At 39.0% G+C, this 18449-nt stretch overlaps 1 protein-coding gene across 2 annotated transcripts in view; it reads right to left on the reverse strand.

Moving 5' to 3' along the window:
* SVEP1 (sushi, von Willebrand factor type A, EGF and pentraxin domain containing 1) overlaps positions 1 to 18449 on the reverse strand; it is a 199121-nt gene that overhangs the window by 70660 nt on the left and 110012 nt on the right. For both annotated transcript variants that reach the window (XM_040481945.1, XM_040481944.1), the window contains exons 20-29: positions 16387 to 16548; positions 15892 to 15983; positions 14708 to 14804; positions 12941 to 13054; positions 11778 to 11891; positions 10765 to 10966; positions 7324 to 7481; positions 6269 to 6470; positions 4273 to 4448; positions 641 to 765 (exon numbers count right to left, since the gene is read on the reverse strand). In XM_040481945.1, coding sequence (XP_040337879.1) covers positions 641 to 765; positions 4273 to 4448; positions 6269 to 6470; positions 7324 to 7481; positions 10765 to 10966; positions 11778 to 11891; positions 12941 to 13054; positions 14708 to 14804; positions 15892 to 15983; positions 16387 to 16548 — 1442 coding nt within the window. The remainder of the gene's footprint in view (positions 1 to 640; positions 766 to 4272; positions 4449 to 6268; positions 6471 to 7323; positions 7482 to 10764; positions 10967 to 11777; positions 11892 to 12940; positions 13055 to 14707; positions 14805 to 15891; positions 15984 to 16386; positions 16549 to 18449) is intronic.

The following is an 18449-nucleotide window of genomic DNA, read 5'->3' on the forward strand; positions in this document are numbered from 1 at the left end:
GACCATGACTGTATATGCCGTGTTGTGTTCGATCCTGCCGAAACTCTACTAGGTACTATGCTATTCGCTCATCTTTCATGGATAAGGAAACTGAAGCTTGCTTGTTCATCTTTCACAGATATGGAAAACTGAAGCTCAGAGAGATGGGGTAACACGTTCAAAATAATCACTACACGTGTGTGGTAGAACTGGGATTTGAACCCAGGCTTTTGGACTCCAGACTGTCTTTAACCACCAGCTCATCTGTTAATCTCTATGCATGATCTTGTGCCAACCCTCAATTTCTGCAACAGAGGAATTTGAAGCAGTATTCTCTACAGTTTTGAAAGCGCCGAATCCTGACCACTAGACCACCAGGGGGTGTCCCTACAGTCCTGAAATTACAAGGCATCATAAAATAATCATGTCTAATAAAACTTAAAAACATCACCGAGAAACCGAAAAGGGGATTCGCTGAAAGTCAGTGTAGATAACCTCCGCCTGGCTTAGTCTACGACCGTAGTAGCATCAAATGATCTCGGTGGTCAAGTTTGAAAACCCAGAGGTGGCAATAAGATATGGCATCATTAGTCTGTTCACAGTTGTACTAGGTTTGTACCTTTGTATCTCATTACTGTCATACACTGAAAATGGAATTGACCTGCTGTGGAGACAGGACATAGTCCCAGAGGTTCAGCTGGCTTATGGAGCCCACAAAAGACTCAGCTGGGTTGAATCCCTCTCCTTTTTTGTCTTGCTCTTGCCCAAGCACTAATGCACCACCACCTAAAGAGACAAGAGAAATAGGGAGGAAAATTGGCCTTAATGTCTGTTAGTCTTGAAATGCCAAATTAATGAAAGCACTGCCAATATAAACATATCAGGGAAAATTATTGAAAAGTCAAATTACCTACATTTACTGTGTGTTTTACCAATAAGGAAAAATTCAGTATTTTATATAAAGCAACTTAGAACATAGTCAGAGAAGGTTTAAATATTAGATTTACAAATATTTAACTATTAAGAACCACATATATACATAATATGCATGTAATATTTTGTGTCATCGGTAAGTCCTATTTTTCCTCCTTTCTTCCGGGAAATTACCAGAAGCTTCCAGTAGCTGCTCTTTGTTTTCTTCTTAAGCCTACAGTGCTTACATTTCTATCACCAATTCCCAGGTAACTTCTACATTTGCCAGGCCTACCTAATCACCAAACTCAGTGGAAAGTCTTTAATATTCTCCTCTGGTGATTTCACTGTATCATCTGTTGCAGTTGAACATTTATTTCATTCTTTTGAACTGTCCTTCCTAGACGCACTGGCTGGTCTGTGTTTGCTCCTCCAGAGACACCTGCCACCCTTCTCATCTCTGCTTTGTGCCCCCAAAGGGTGACGCCTATCGATGGCACCACCTGGCTGCCTTGTTCCTCTGGCTTCTGTTTATCCCTGGCCAATGGAAGGACCGGCTCAGGCAAGAAAGTGGGATGAGAGAAAAGTTTAGTTTTCCTGGATGCCTTTGTCCCAGGCAAAAGGTTGGAGGAGGCTGTTTTCCTCTATCGAATGTCATGGTTTCTGCTGGGTGATTTCTCTCCGGCACCACAGGTTTGCCTGAGTTCTGGCAACAACTCCCACTCCTTGCCACTTCGAGTTTACTTCTTGTGCCATTCCATTGCTGCTAGTCACGGATGTTTTGTCATGTTTTGCTTCTCTGAACCCCGACCACGCCTTTGAAAACAGTCCCTTCCTTAAGTTCTTGTCAGGTTATCCTCCTCGCGTGTGCTACCCTTCCTGCCAGGAGCCAGGCTGATTCCACTTGGTGAACATGAAAGCATCTTCTCCTGGTTCTCCTCGAACTTTCTGCTCATTCATCTCTCTTGTCTGCCTGCTTCTTAAGGTGCTGACGCACCCAGGCTTCCAGCCCTGGCCTCCTTGCTCCTTCCTTCAACAATCTCCCCATCTAATCTCACTCACCTGCCAATTAGTATGTGAAGAACCCCCTTTCAAGGCTTCCCAAACTATATCCTCTTCTTGTAACAATAATCATTAAAAATTAATACATGCACAGAAGGAGATTTGGAAAAATAAAGCATAAGGAATTCTACTAACCCAGAAAAAAACATTTCACAGGTTTGTGTATTTCCTTCTAGGATTTATTTTTATTATTTTTTTAGTATATTTGTATGTGTGGGAGAGAGAGATTTTATTTTATTTATTTATTTTTTTTCTTTTTATTTTTTTTATCTATATATGAAATTTATTGTCAAATTGGTTTCCATACAACACCCAGTGCTCATCCCAAAAGGTGCCCTCCTCAATACCCATCACCCACCCTCTCCTCCCTCCCACCCCCCATCAACCCTCAGTTTGCTCTCAGTTCTCAACAGTCTCTTATGCTTTGGCTGGGAGAGAGAGATTTTAATACACACAACTAAGGATCATACTATATACAATGTTCGAATCTTGCTTTTCTTCTTTTTAAATTAATTTATTTATAAATGTGTATTTATTTCTTTTGAGAGAGAGAGTGAGTGGGAAAGGGGCAGAGAGAGAGCATCCCAAGCAGGCGCTGAACTGTTAGCACAGAGCCTGATGCAGGGCTTGAACTCATGAACCATCAGATGATGACCTGAGCCAAAATCAAGAGCCGGACGCTCAACACTGAGCTAAAAAAGAATCTTCTTGCTTTTCTTCTTCAACATGCTCTCATTTCATGAGTTTTAATGAATGTACAACAGTTCCTAATTTGCTTAATTATTAACCATTTCTTATTGGATACTGGAGTTGTTTCCAAGTTTGGTGCTAAAGTTTCACTGAGATAAATATATTGATACATAAGCACTTATTCAGATCATTGATTATTTCCTTTAATCTGATTCCTGGTAGTTGAATTGTTGGTTGTATGCACAGGGTTTCTCTAACGTTCTTGATGAAAGTTTCTAAAATGCTTCCCAGAAAGGCTGTATCAATTTTCATATCAGCAATCTCTAACAGTCTGCCACGCTGAATCCTTGCCAATCACATCCTATCGTCAAAAACAACTCTGTCAATTTGATATAAAATGGTAAACACCTATGTTTTTAGCTGCATGTATTCCTGTGATTAGAATTCAAACTCAATATGTCTAAAATCAGATATAAAATCTTACCTCACTCCTAACCTCTGCTCTGATAACTGTCCTTCTTCCTAGAATTCTTTTCTCAGCTAAGAGACTCTTCAATAGACCTAGTCACCCAAACTGAAGCCATCTATTCACTAAGCTCTGTCAGTTGGAGCTCTGCAATTTTTATGGACTCAAATTCATTTATACTGATGTGGGCAGACAACCATCTCCTTGGGTGGTTACTATTACAGTTTCCAGGTTTTATTCTCCTATTCCTTTAACCTACTTTCTCTCTTTTATCATGGTTTATTTTTTTTAAATATACAAATCCTTTTTTTTTTTACCATAAAGGAAATACATGTTCATTATGAAATATGGGAAGAGAATAAAAAAGAAAATAAAGGCCACCTGCAATCCCACTATCCAGAGAAGAGATAGTTGAACATAAGAATACTTAAACACAAAAAGGGAACAACACCCCACTTCACCTGATAATAATGCCACTTCCTGTTGAAACACTTTTAATTTTTCCTTATTTACTACAGGGAACCTCCAACCTTTCCTCTTCATATATGTCATAGAAGGATCCAGATAGAGCAAGCATATTGCCCCATACAATACGGAGAACCCCGTATCACCTAACACTTCTGCATTCCTTCAAACAAAAACTCTCTGAATACCTTTTAAAAAGTACTTTTAGAAAAGAGTTTGAGTTCCATTTGAAAAAGGGCATTAAAGGATTGCTGGGAAGATGGCGGCATAGGAGGATGCTGGGCTCACCGTGAAAAAGGGCATTAAAGAGAGATACTATTAGCAGTGCTCCAGTTTACATATTGGATATACTTGTATACTACGTACATGATCATGAAACTAAATAAGCAAATGGAACACACCAGCAACTCCTCTCCTCCTTGGAAGACAGTTTAGTAGCCATCCATTGTTACCTCGGCATGGATCTTGCTAGTCTTACTCTAAGTCCCCAGTCGCATTTCTTACACAGGGAGTCCCACAGCTCACCTAGGAAAAGCTTCTAATAATTCACAGTCTGGATAATCAGGGAGTAGAAATCGAGAGATAATTGTTGACCTTTGTGTAGAACCAAGGACAACAAAACCAGCAAACTTGATGTTCATCTAAGCACCCGCACGTCTGGCGTCAAACAGAATTACATTCCTTTAGCTAAGACATACCAGGAATGGCTGAACCAACAGAAAGGCCCACACCACCGTCAGATAATTTCCCGTCGATATAGACTTTCCAGGCTCCATTAGCGCTTGTCCAAGTGATTGCAATATGATGCCAACTTCCATCATTCACGGAGGGACAGTCTGTTATCTTTTCCTTGCCATTCACATAAAGAACCCAGCTGTGAAAAGATTCCAGGCAATAGAGTCATCAGTCATATGTTGTAATCTCATCTGTAAGACATGTTCCTATTTTTCTTCTTTTTCTTTTTTTGTTCTTTAAGCACTTCCAGCAAAAACATTACTTCTTTTCTTCCATTTAGCCATATTTCATTGAGGCAGATTTGGTTTACAAATTATACTTTATCGTAGTTCATTGAAAATTAATTTATGCTTCTTAAACATGAAGGGGTAGGAAGAAGTCTTAGGATGATGTGAGAAGCTGATCCAATGTGAGATAATTCACCAACTGTCTATCCTGGAGACGGTGAATCAAGTATGGAAGGAATGAGAGTTGTACAAACGTCAGACTGGTTTCCTTCCTTCTGAATGGGTGTTCCTAAGACCAGGAACAAGCTTCAGATGACTCTCAGAAAGAAGTTCTGTCTCTGGGCTGCTGAAGCTGTCACAGGGCAGACAACGTATGTCGCTCCAAAAGAAACCATAATTGGCACTAAACAAAGGTGACCAACTACAAGAGGGTTCCAACAACCATGTCACTTTGGGGAATGTCAAAGATAAGAAGCAGCTTAAAGTACACTATCTTCAAAAGCAATTGGAGAAAAAGAAAAAATTAGGGAAAACTCATAAGGAAGACAAGAATCCGTTAAATATCTCTTTCTGCATCTTCTTAGTCCCTATTCAAAGATGTTTGTGGAAAAAAATGGTATCTTTATAATATTAATTGTTTCCCCTTTGTGTTTTCCCCTTTTCCTTCTGCTATTCAAGGGGGTAACAGATTCTCTCTTTATATGTATTTTGCCTCAGGAGAGTTTTGGTTTTTTTTTTTTGTTTTTTGCAAATACCTTGGATTTTGTTTCTGAAAGTTCAGGTCCACTAAGAAGAATAGGGTTTGAGGACAGGGCGATTTCCACCAGAATAGTGAGCGTCCCATGGACTGAGGGGAGGGAAGGGAGCTCTGTGGGGCTGGCAACCTGCTCAGTAGCAACAGGACAGAAATTTGGGAGGATCAGACAGAGAAAGGACACCACAGAATCTGTCTAGATTGAAGGTAAGGATTCCACGCAGCAAAGAGCTGTGATTCTGAAGGAGCCACGGAAGCCGGGGCAGTTCACAGCCCAGTGGAGAGCAGTGTGGACAAAGGACCGATGACAAAAGTCCTGGCCAAGTCTGTGGCTCTTTAACACAGCTCTGTGGGGTTTTGACAATCTGCAAAAATCTAAGGTAGGGAAGTGCTCAATAGAAAAAGAAAGCAGAGACAGCTGAGGATGGCCTTTCTGACAGCCCAGAGTGATGGGGCCCTGCAGCTGGAATTAATTGATCCAAAAGGAAATAAAGAAATATCATTTTGTACACCTGAACTTATAGGTGGATTCATATTCAGTGTATGTGTCTCGCATGGGTCAGTAATGCCACTGAAATCCTTCAACCCACAGAGGCTCTGATATGTGAAAGAAAGAGTGTCAGTGTTAAGAGTCAGAGTCTGAGACTTAGCTCTTCCACTCCCAAGGTGTAAGATTTTGGGCGAATCATTTAGTCCTTCTGAAACTTTGTTTTGCTACCTGTAAAGCGAGTTCCTCAGGTCACTATGAAGATCAAATGAAGTGATACTTAGAAAATAGCAAAACATAGTACATGCAGAAGGTACCATCCCTGAAACTTTCTTACAGAACTTGCCCAAATGTTCCGTTTGATTATTGTCACTCTGCTGTCTTGCTGGGACACCTGACCCCCTTGTTCCTCTGTCCCCCATCCCCAGTGTCAGTTCTACCTGGTGCCGGGATAAGATCCAGAGTAGGGCTTTCCTGATGGTTTTGCTTACCCATTATAATCGGTCAGGAGGAAGGTGTTGTCACTGCCATTCTCGACCGCATACGAGATCGGTGTCCCATAGTTAGTGGTGTCAGAGGATTTCATCCAGAAGGTGCAGGTTACAGCATGGAGAGGTGGAAGCACACCATCTAGCATGGCGTAGCCATAGATACCCGAAACTTCAAAATCCAGGTTAAATCCTGAAGACTGGTCTGCAACAAATAAGAAAAGTGTGTGGCCCGTGGCACTTGGGAGGCATTTTTCAACTGTCTAAGGTGATCAGCAGATCATGTAGTACTATTGTCAAAGCAGCCCGTTTCAGTAAATATGATGATCTGAGAAGCAGTTTCAACATTAAATATATATTATTTATAAAATATAGAACACATTCTTTTAAATAGAATAATCAGTGGGTATCTAAGATAGGGAGAGCACTCAGTAGTGTCAGGAAGCAGAGAAATAGGGAATAGCTAGAAGGAGAGGTGGAATTGGGAAGTTAGTAAAGCTGGCATTTACTTAGAGACACTAAGGCATGTCTATATGCTGATGGGATGACTCCGTAGAACGGGGTAATTGATGCTGCAGGAGAGGAGGAGGGATAACTGCAAGGGTCACATTCCGCCTCTACTCAAGCCCCTAGTTCTTCCCTAGTTCATGAGCAATTCAGCTCTGCCCCAATCCTGCATACCACACTCAACAAAACAAAAGTCCTAGAGCTAAGAGACTCCAGCGTCCCGAGAAAGCTGCTCGGCACCGATTCTCATTCGTGTCCACGGACTCTGAAACCAAGTCCTCCTAAATCAAGCGTCCTTTCTAAACATGTAGAATGTGAAGAGTTCTACCAGGTTCCATTTTCTCTATTTCCCTGTTAAGCTTCAGTTTCCTCACCTTTGCCATGGGGGAGAATATTACCTCATCTGCTGGATGGCTATGAAGATTAAGTAAATTCAAAATGCTTAGCATAGGTTATGGTATGTAGACAGTGCTTGCAACAGGTAGAAATGGACACTTTTATGATATCAATAATTTTAGTGCTGTTATGAGTAACACTGAGTTCATATATACCTATTTCACACCTGCTGCCTGAAAATCCTGGCCGACATTTACAACTGTATGAGTTTAATTCATCCACACAGGTGGCCTGATTTCTACATGGGTTAGAATGACATTCATTGATGTTTAATTCACAGAATGGCCCCGTGAAGCCTGTTGCACATTGGCACCTGAAAGAAACAAAATGTTACTAACACATAGAAAGGCATCAGAAGAAGTCTCCCATCTATGACAATATTGTCTCAAAAGCCTTTGAAAACTGAAACTCATAGATACAGAGAACAGATGGGTGGTTGCCACAGTGGAGGTGGGATGGCAGAAATGGGTGAATTGGGTTTTGTTTGTTTTTAGTTTAAATAAATTGGGTAAAATACTCTGAAATGCTGAAACATGTTCCACGTAAAAACAATACTTTGTTAGTCACCTTTATTTTTTTAGTTCCTTTGATTAAACCTCTTTAAGACAATATATATTTGGAGTGTTGTAGTAGCAAAAATAGTGTAGGAAGTAGGTCTGATCCAGTTGAAGTATTATGTACACACTGGGAGTTCTCTCCCCATAGAAGTGCTAGGAAAAAATATAAAAAGTTCATGTGCCATTCTAAAGACTTTATATACATTAAACCAATCTTTACTGGTTTAAAGAAGTAGCATTATTATCATTCCCCTTTTACAGACAAGTAAACTGGCTCAGAGAGGTTGATCTGCCCAAGTTCCCTTGTTATTAAACAATGGAGTATCATTTTTAATTAATTAATTAATTAATTAATATCATTTAAAAAGTTTTTTAATTTTTTTTTTTTGAGAGACAGAGAGACAGAGTGTGAGCGGGGGGCAGGGGCAGACAGAGGGAGACACAGAATCGGAAGCAGGCTCCAGGCTCTGAGGTGTCAGCACAGAGCCTGATGTGGGGCTGGAACCCACAAACTGTGAGATCATGACCGGAACTGAAGTCAGACGCTTAACCAACTGAGCCACCCAGGCGCCTCTGGAATATGATTTTAAACTCAATCTAGTGCCTTGTTCTTAATCATCATGCCATACGGTCTCTGTGGTATGCAACAAATCATTTAAACCTGTCAGAATGGAAAATATATTTGATGATGTCAAATGCTGATATAGGTGTCATGAAATGGGAAATCTCATATAGTGAGTAGAAATACAATTTGGGATTGTCAAGGGAAGTTGAGAGTTTACATTCCCATAGGCTGTATATCCCTGTATATCCATTTCTACTTAGCGTGCTCCAGGAAATTACTGCACCAGTGCACAAGGACACATGTAATGAATATTCATAAGCATTATTTTAAATATTTATGAAAAGGAGAATGGGAAAATAAACCATGGTATAATCATTCACTGGAATACTAATCAGCAGTTAAAATAAATAAACTAGAGCCAAATGTATCAACCTTGACAACACATAATGTTGAGTGAAAACAAAACCTAAATTGCAAAAGGATAGATATAGTATAATACCAATTATGTAATATGTAAAATTATACTATATACTATTTATGTAGTAAAAAATGAAATCTGAATGAGAAAAATATTCACCAACTTCAGAATAGTGGTTACTATTGAGGAAAAAGAGGAGTGTGTGTGTGTGTGAGTGTGTGTGTGTGTGTGTGTGTGTGTGTGTGTGTGTATTGAAGGGACTCCAAAACTATCTTCAGAAGGTATTTCTTTAAAATAAAAGATGTGGGGGCCCCTGGGTGGCTCTGTCGGTTAAGCATCCAACTGTTGATTTCAACTCAGGTCATGATCCTACAGTTCATGAGATTGAGCCTTGTGTCGAGCTCTGTGCTGACAGCGTGGAGCCTGCTTGAAATTCTCTCTCTCCCTCTTTCTGCCTCTCCCCTGTTCACGCATGCTCTCTCTCTCTCTCTCTTTCTCTCAATAAATAAATACATAAACATTAAAAAAACCCCAAAGATGTGAATCAAATATGACAAAATGCTAAGGTTTGATAATTGCTGTGATGAGTGTGTGACTTTTATTGTTCTTGGTAACCTTCTGTATGTCTGAAATATTTAATTAAAAACGATCAGTCCAATACATGATAGTTAACATTGTTAGTTAACATGGGGACCTCTAAGAATAAATGGTGTTTCAGGGTTTAAGAGAAAATGTCAGTTGGAATTGTGGGGGGGGGATCTTTACGGAGTTCTCTCCATTTGGCAATAAATCTATTTTGGCTAGAATTTCACTCCTCTTTATCTGCCCATGTTTGACATTATCACGGCAGTCCAATATCCTTGTCTGTGAAACAGGTTCACTGTGGTGACAACTAACATTTCCTCGGAATTAGGAGAGTTTACCTTCACCTTTCCTCTAGTTAGGATTTAGACAGATTTGGTAATCAGCAATTGTTTTTGACGCTGGGGAGACTTTAGAACTCTGTGTTTATCTGGAAATTTCTCATTTCCTATGGGTAGACACTATATGGCAGAAGATGTAAACAGCCTATGAAAGATGAAGCTACACTGATAAGATTTCATTTCCACATCAAGAGTGAAAGTCTCACTGGCAGAATTTGCTTCCTATTTCTTCTGGATAGTGCCCTGGCTATTTTGTTGGGGGACAGTAACAAGGGGAGGGGGTTGCTGGACCAGAAGAGGACTGGGAAACGCTGGAATTGGGGTAGGGTGTTTTTTTCTTTTAACTTTTATAAACTTACAGAGACAGTGGCATGTTGAGGACAATAAAGTTTCCTAAGATTCTGCAAGTGAGACGAGTTCTGTTTTTTGTATTTGTACTACAGAAGGCATACACCCTGCACGGGGAACAGGATGACATAGGGCAGACTTGATCACGATGAAGGAGAGTGTTGGTTTTCAAACGATACCCCACTGGCACCCCAAGAGCTGCCTCAGGAAGACAAAGTGTTTCTTCTCTACAAATATTACTGTTTCCGAACACAAAAGTTTAGTTTTTCTTTATTTTTTTTTTACTTGTTTACATTCATATTAGATTTCTTATGAAGCAAGGGTTACTGAGCTAAAAAAAAAAATGTTTGAAAGCCACAGAGACTGTCGATTGGCCCTGTGACAGCATGATTGCACAATTTCCTTTGACTTTAGCTGGTGTAAAACCTCCAGCTAAAATATAAAACGTTTAAAAATGAGGTTTTGTCTCGTGCTTCGGGTATTTGCTTCTGCGTTACTCTGTTTCCTTTGATCTTTTGACCTCCCAAGTATAGAAGAGTGGTTTCCAAGTCTGGCTGTGCATCGGAATCACAGGGGAACTTAAAATATACAGGTTGCCTAGACTCTAGCCCGGACTTAATGAATCAGAACCTCAGGTGGTGGGGAGAGTCTACTGTAGTCTATTCTTGGGCTAGAATTAGGGAATGGCTGACTCGGGACTCACAGCAATACTCGGTAAAGACTGCAGCATGACTGAATGGTTAAGAAAATGAAAATAGTGCAAAGCACCAGACTTAGGGCTTTACCTGAAGCTACCGGCACCGTCTTTACAGGTAGCTCCATTTTTGCACGGTTGGCTGAGACACTCATCCATGTTTTTTTCACATCGGGTACCCAAAAATCCAGGAGGGCATTTGCACAAGAATCCCCCGACCTGATCTTCACAGACGGCATTATTTAAGCATGGGCTTGGCTGGCATTCATTGACTTCTGTTTCACAGTGCAGGCCTGGGGATGGAAGAGGACGAGGAAAGAGCCCAAATGTTAACCTTCTCGAAACCATGATCAAAGTGTTGACTCCTTGGAGGATGCTGCTCCTGAAGGAAGCAGGAGATTCCCTTCCTGGAAGGGAAGCTGTTAGAACTACTGGCCTGTCACACTGCTTTGAGATCCACTCCTGAATGAGCGTTGGCTTTTGTAAGTCATTTTAGCATTCTTTTTTCTTTTTTCTTTTTTTTTGGTAATCTTCTGTTTTTATCTTAGAACTTCCTGAAGCTAACATTAGTAAGGGACATCTAATTGAGATAATGTTAAAAGATAAAACTAGCAAATTTAGTTCAAAATTTTACTCTGTTTCTTTGACCTTGCCCTTTTCCTTCACTGGTCATTTTTCTGGAAATTTCTCTTTATAAATTATATATACTACATCATTTTATTTAGCATCAATTTGCAATACGATCTTATACAATTTATTTCCGGTTCCTTCTTGAATGTTTATCTTAGCATAAAACTCTGGTCTTCTCTCTCTCTCTGTCTCCGTGTCTCCCTTTACACACACATACATATGCGTGCACACACACATACACACACACACACACATTTTTCTAAACTGTTTGAGACTAAATTGCACCCTTGATGCCTTTTTACCCTGAAATACTTCAGGGTGAATTTCCTCAAAGGACTTTCTCTTAGATAATAATAGCACAGTTACAAAATCAGAAAGTCAATGTTAACATAGCATGATGTTAAAAAAAAACGTAGTACCTTGTGGTGCTTTGCAGGACTTTGAGACAATGAAGGAAAACTGGAAACATCTTACCTGTGTATCCCTTCACACAGGAGCAGTGATAGCCATCTAAGCCATCGATGCAGGTTCCTTTATTTAGACAAGGACTAGAGTTACACTCATTTATATTTTCTTCACATAGTTGACCTGCAGAGAATAACAGAATATTTTACCCAGAGAAAACCTGAAAGGAATTTAAGACTAATAGTTTTCAAGCAAGCCATTCAGGTGTTAAGAACAGAAGAATCAGAAATTGTGGCTAATATAGTTGTGAAAAATTGTTGCTCTTTGCCAAATATATTGCAGTAAAATGTTTTCTTCCATTCTACTTATTGCAAAACATTTCTAGCAGGAAATCTGGTATTTTCAGCATCGGACGGAAAATGATGACCGTGAATATTTTGCTTATTTATTTATTTTTATATTTATTTATAGTTAGGACGATAAGTGTGATCTGCTTTAAAAACTTTATATTATTTGTTAGTTGTTCACCTCTCTGTTGAATTTATTCCCCGAGTCCTTAAACATGACTTACTTATCTAGTAGTTGTAGGTTTGTACCCTTAAATGACATATATGATAACCCCACACCCAGCCCCTGGAAACCACTATTTGACACTCCGTTTCTGTGAGTTTGACTTTTTTAGATTCCACATATGAGTGAGATCATACAGTATGTCTTGCTCTGTCCAACTTATCTCATTTAGCATATGCCCTCCATTTTTTGTCCATGTTGTTGCAAATGGCAGGATTTCCTTTTTTTGTGTGGCTGAGTAACACTCCACTACATATAAATCGATCGCCTTTTATTTATCCATTCATCCCTTGAGATACACTTAAGCTTCCTTCCATATCTTGGCTATTGTGAACAATGCTACAATGAACAAATTTTCCAGACAGTGACTTCATTCCCTTTGGATAGATACCCAGCAGTGGAATTGCTGAATCATACAGTAGTTCTATTTTTAAGTTTTTGAGGAACCTCCATACTCTTTTCCATTAGAGGCTGCACCAGTTTACATTCCCACCAAGAAAGCCTCCCTCTTCTCCATGTGCTTGCCAAGACTGTTACCTCCTGTCTGTCTGATGATAGCCATTCGAACAGGTGTAAGATACTACTTGTGGTTTTGATTTCCAGCAATGAAATTTCAATGATTTCAATGTTTATACTGTAAAGACAACAAACTCTCCTCTTACCTGTGTAACCAGATGGGCATTCACAAACGAACTGCCCAACTAGGTCTTTACAAATTCCACTGTTGAGACATGGCAGTGAGCTGCATTCATCAATGTCTGTTTCACACTTTAAGCCTAAAATGGAAACCAAACACTGAAGGACAATCAAAGGAAGGATTCACAGAAACAGAACCATGAATCATGTAAACAGATTCACAGAAACAGAATCATGTAAAGATAATTCTCTCAATCATCTGAATTTATAGGGAGCGGTGGTGATGAAAGAAAGGGCAATATCCCTTAAGCGCTACCGTCTAGTTAAGTATTTAATGAAAGCACTGCCTCTTTCTAAAGAGATTTAAGATATCCTTATAAAAATACATAAAAGACAGAAAATCCCAAGGTAGAGGTTGGTGGTGGGAAGGGTGAGGGGGAAGACCTGGGAGCATAAAATGGAGCCAGAAATTAGCTTAACTCCAAAGTGAAAAGCACCAAGTCATGTATACTTTCCACCAAGACCACTGGCTGAGAAGAGGGGGTGGGGCCAAGTCTTGCCAGATCTCAGCTCCTATACCAGGTGTCCTAGAGTGAGGATACATCTTTCCATAGGATGCACACAAGCTATCGGTGGGCTAGCTCTGCCAGAAACCCATGTTCTTCCTCTACACCACTGGGTCTCAAAATGGTCCCTGGACCAATAGCATAAGCAACTACCTGGGAATGAGACAGAAATGCAAATGATCAAAACTTCCCTCGATCTACTGAAATCAGAAATTCTGGGTTAGGGTCCAGTACTCTGTGTTTTAAGAAGCCCTCCAAATGATTCCGATGCACATTAAAATTTGAGAACCACCGTTCTGTATTACGCCCTTGCTCAACCACCACTCGCTTATAAAATTCTAGGATAAGATCCATTATTTCTTATGGAATGTTGGGACAAAATTTTTGTGAAAATTGAAACACACACACACACACACACACACACCCAAGTTGAAATAAGTGGAATGCTATATTCTTGATAGGCCTGGGCTACATTGTTTTCCAACTTTCCTTTTGTTCATTTTGTGGTGAATTCTTTTATTTCAATACCATTTTCCTCATTGAAAAGATATTTTATGTTGGCTTCATAAAAGTGGGGAAAAATGCAAAAACTACATTTCTAGGAGGAAATAGCAAACTATTTTAAATAAATTATAATTTTAAGATATAGTTCACTTCCCTCTCAAAAACTGTATTTCTGGACTGAACTAGAATGCGACTCAAACTGCAAGAAAACATAATTCTTACATAATTCCTGCGTAATCAAGTTCAAAGCCATATTGTTTTTCCAGGCATAGCTTCCAGAAAGACAGAAACAAAGCAACAAATCACAGCTATTCACAAAAACTTCCACTAGTGTGAGGCCAATGAGAGAAACTGGAGTTTGTTTAAAGATGTTTATGCTGGACAAATTGTTCTACGTTGAGTATCATACATTTAATTTGTGTTAGAATGGAGCCTTGGCCATGGCCTCTGAAACTGCATTCCTATTTAAATTGTGAGTTATGATGTAACTTTTTCATAGAGAAGATGATTCGTTATTCTTCCTCCAAAATGTGCAAAAGAAAACTGTAATTTGTAATTTATGCACTTTTTTCACCTTGGTTTATCAAGCCTAATCAAATTTTTGTGCACTGATACAGTCTAATGTATCTCACAGGGTTTATTTTTAGCGTCCCAGAGTCTGATATGCAAGTCACAATGATTTCATTTGAAACGTATATTGAAAGTTGCATTCCTCTATGTTACCTGTATATCCAGATGGACAGAGACAAACATAACCACGCCCAAGCTGTTGGCAGGTTCCACTATTACGGCAAGGGTTTAAAAAACATTCATGGAAAACCTACCGGGTGGCAAAAAAAGAAATCTATCAGAGACAAAACACTCAATCACTTCAAAGCAATCCTGACTAGGGAGTTTGATGTTTGCAGTGTTAGGTTCCTGTTTCTGGGTGAGTTCACGCAACAATGCCAGCTGGACTGTTGCCTGCATCATGTTGGTGCCTGCCACGTTGGACATATATGATATATATTATCCTTAAGTGATGTTATAGTAAGTATTTTCAAATGCTGCCTTCATGTCAGAAACCATTTGAGGTGTTTTAAAAGTACACAGGATAGGGCTCCCACCCAGACCAGCTAAATCAGAACCTCTGGAGGTTGGGGATCTGTGCATCATTATTTTTTAAATTTGGCCAGAGGATTCTAATACTTCTCCAGGGTTGGTAGTCACTTCTCTGGTTATTATTACAAATTTCTATGTCTGCTGGGCTCAGTTTCAAATGTGACTTATGAAGCCCTTACAAGTTTGGACGAGACTGCAGAAACTTGAAATAAGAAATACAACCTTATTATCCTCCTTAAAAATACTTAGAGCCAAAGAATTTATCATGACATTGGACAAGGTCTATTCAGAGTAATGGCTAAATCTACCAAACAATTAATCTAGTTATGTTCATGAGCTCTATCTCTTAATTTTTAAAAAAAAAACTATACCTTATTCCAATAAACAATCTCTTTTTTTCTCTGACAAAAATTTTAAATAATTTTCATGAAAGTTGAGTAACTCTTGCTGCCAATCAGAAAAAAGGCCGTTGGTTTAACCAAATGCCCCTTACTCAAATGATGGGTTATGCTTGTGATAAGTGTTAGTTATTAGTGAATTTAGAGGTTCCCCTTACCCACACATTCTCTATGCCAGACATTGCTGGGGAAAATTCCCAATTTTTGGTACTCAGAATTTCTGATACTGCATTTTTTAAAGTTCTTATTAGAAGTCACAAGTAAATACGATTACTCATTGATAATATCCATGAGACAATTACTTAAGGTTTCAAATCTGGCCATTTCCCCAAGTTTGGCATGTAAAATGGCATCATGTTTTCCAAACATTCCACTGGAGAAGATTCTAGAAGTATAAAAGGGACTTGCCTGACTGCTGACTTCATAGTTCTTTTTGATATGTCCAGGAGAAGTAAGGGGCACTACACTTTCCTCTGCTGCTGAGAAAGTTGAACTAAAACCTAATAAGATTAATAAGAAAACATTAGATTTTCCAATCAGTGTGCCGTAGATATTGCCAGTAAGTAGACTCTACCTAAATATGATAGTCAATATTCTGGTTATCAAAGTGGGTAAAGTCACACATATTTTGTTTTAGTAACAGTAAAAAAGAGACCATATAGATGGATGACATATATAACTAAATCCTAGACTCTTAGAGAGAGATGTGGAAGTTATCAAGTTCAATGCTCCCAAAATAAGAATCTTTGAGTCACTGTCATCAAAAAGCCCCCAAAGGACAATTTAGCAAGTCCCGACACCCACATCCACTGAGAATAGTAATATTCGGAATCACGGTTACCACAAGACAACGCAAGTCGCCAACATGCGCGATTACGTAAGAAATGAAGTGTATCTTCTTACTGGAGCAGTCGGTGATCGATCCGGCACCGGAGGAGTCTGTAGTTCCATAAAAGGGACAAGATAAGCAGAAGGACTTCCCTGGATTGGGTTGGTAGTAGTCTCGAGGACACGGGTAACAGGGTGTTAATCCAGAACGAGAGAATTCTCCTACTGGACAAGGTACTGCACGGGTAAAAACAAAGCATTTGTGAGTCGGAAGCAACATGCTCTATTTTGAAAAGAAGTACATCAACCTTCAGTCATAAGAAAGCTACTGAATTGTGAAAATATTCTCTTGCACATATCTACTGCTTGCACTATGTTATCACCCAAACATTCTGTTGTTCCCCCCCCCTTAACAACACCCATTAACGCAATAAAAGTTTGAATTGACCTTGTAATATTGTATTCTGATTTTTCTACTTCACATTATATCCTAAGCATTTCGCAAATCATTCTCCAACTTGTTAACTAGCATGGTTTTTAAGAAAAGAAAAATATTACATGCCATTGACAGACCATAAACAATCTAACATTTCCTCTACTACTGGCCATTTAGGTTGCTTTTCTTTGTTAGCTATTATAAATATTGCTGATGTGAAATTTTCTACATAAACTTATGTATACAGCTCTGATTATTTCCTTGGGATAATAGTTGAATTTGAACAGCTGAATTTGAGTCGTTGAATCTATAGATCTAAAGATAATGGAAAATGTAAAGCCATTAATACAGAATGTCAAATCCTTAAAAAAAATAAATAAATAAAAAAAGATTTTAACTTACAGCCCCATCAGTGGTGTATGGAATTGGCTCTTGCTACGTACTCATCACTACTGATAATGATCACTTAAGTATTTTTTCAATTTGAAACTGAAAATGGAATTGCACTGTTACTTGAATTTACATTTTGATGATGATTTAAGTTGCTTTTTTCATGTTAGTAGAAATTTTATTTCTCCTGTATAGTTATCCATGATTTATGGTATTTATGGGGAAGGGTCTTTTTTTTTTTTTTTTTACTTTTAAACCTCGTAATGTCATTTTGTGTTAGACATGCTTTTTATAAACAACATCCAGTTGAATATTGTCATTTACCCAAATCTTGTTAATTGGTGGGACGGTAACCAAACAAGAAATAGCTTCAAATATGACACGAACTTGCATTTTCTTCAATAAATTTTGGTTGCATTTGGCAGAGGGAAGATGGGGCAGACTAGCCACGACTAAATCTTTGGGTTGGGATTTTAGATTGTGACCCAAAGATGAATTCATCCAGAGCATGTTCTTATGTGCACTGACTGGTGTCATGGGCATGAGTCCTAAAACCATTACAAACTGAGAAAACCACTAAAATTATCAAGACGTGTCTGCATAAATTTAAATATAGAAGAACACAAGGAAGTAGCTGTGGGGAATCTCAGCATACTTTCCATTTAGGTTTTGGGTTTTTGTTAATAAAAATCAGTATGGCAGAAATAATTAGCAGTATGACTGAAAAATTTAGAAATGCACTTGAGGCTCAACGGAGCAGGATATTCTGGGTAATGGCATCTCTTTTTTATTGGTATGACAATAAACATTAAATAAGCAATAAAGCATTTGCGGTCATCTCAAGAGGTTTAGGTCAAAGTTTTTAAGCAGCAACAGCCAGTCACATCTTTTGCAAAAGTGCTCCTTTACACACCCTCTGACAAAAAGTCAGGAGTCAAATCAAGAGATGGCAGAAGATATCATAGATATTAATGCTTATTTAGAAACAAATATTCTCGGGGTGCCTGGGTGGCACAGTCGGTTAAGCGTCCGACTTCTCAGCCAGGTCACAATCTCGCGGTCCGTGAGTTCGAGCCCACGTCAGGCTCTGGGCTGATGGCTCAGAGCCTGGAGCCTGTTTCCGATTCTGTGTCTCCCTCTCTCTCTGCCCCTCCCCCGTTCATGCTCTGTCTCTCTCTGTCCCAAAAATAAATAAACGTTAAAAAAAAAACAAACAAATATTCTCAATACATTTGTTATATTAAAACTTTAAATTGTAAGTATCTTAGTGAAACAAGATACCTGTTATAACAAAAACATTTGTATATTAAAA

The sequence above is a fragment of the Herpailurus yagouaroundi genome, unplaced genomic scaffold, assembly GCF_014898765.1.
Source record: "Herpailurus yagouaroundi ecotype Mexico unplaced genomic scaffold, PumYag 160, whole genome shotgun sequence".
NCBI lineage: Eukaryota > Metazoa > Chordata > Mammalia > Carnivora > Felidae > Herpailurus > Herpailurus yagouaroundi.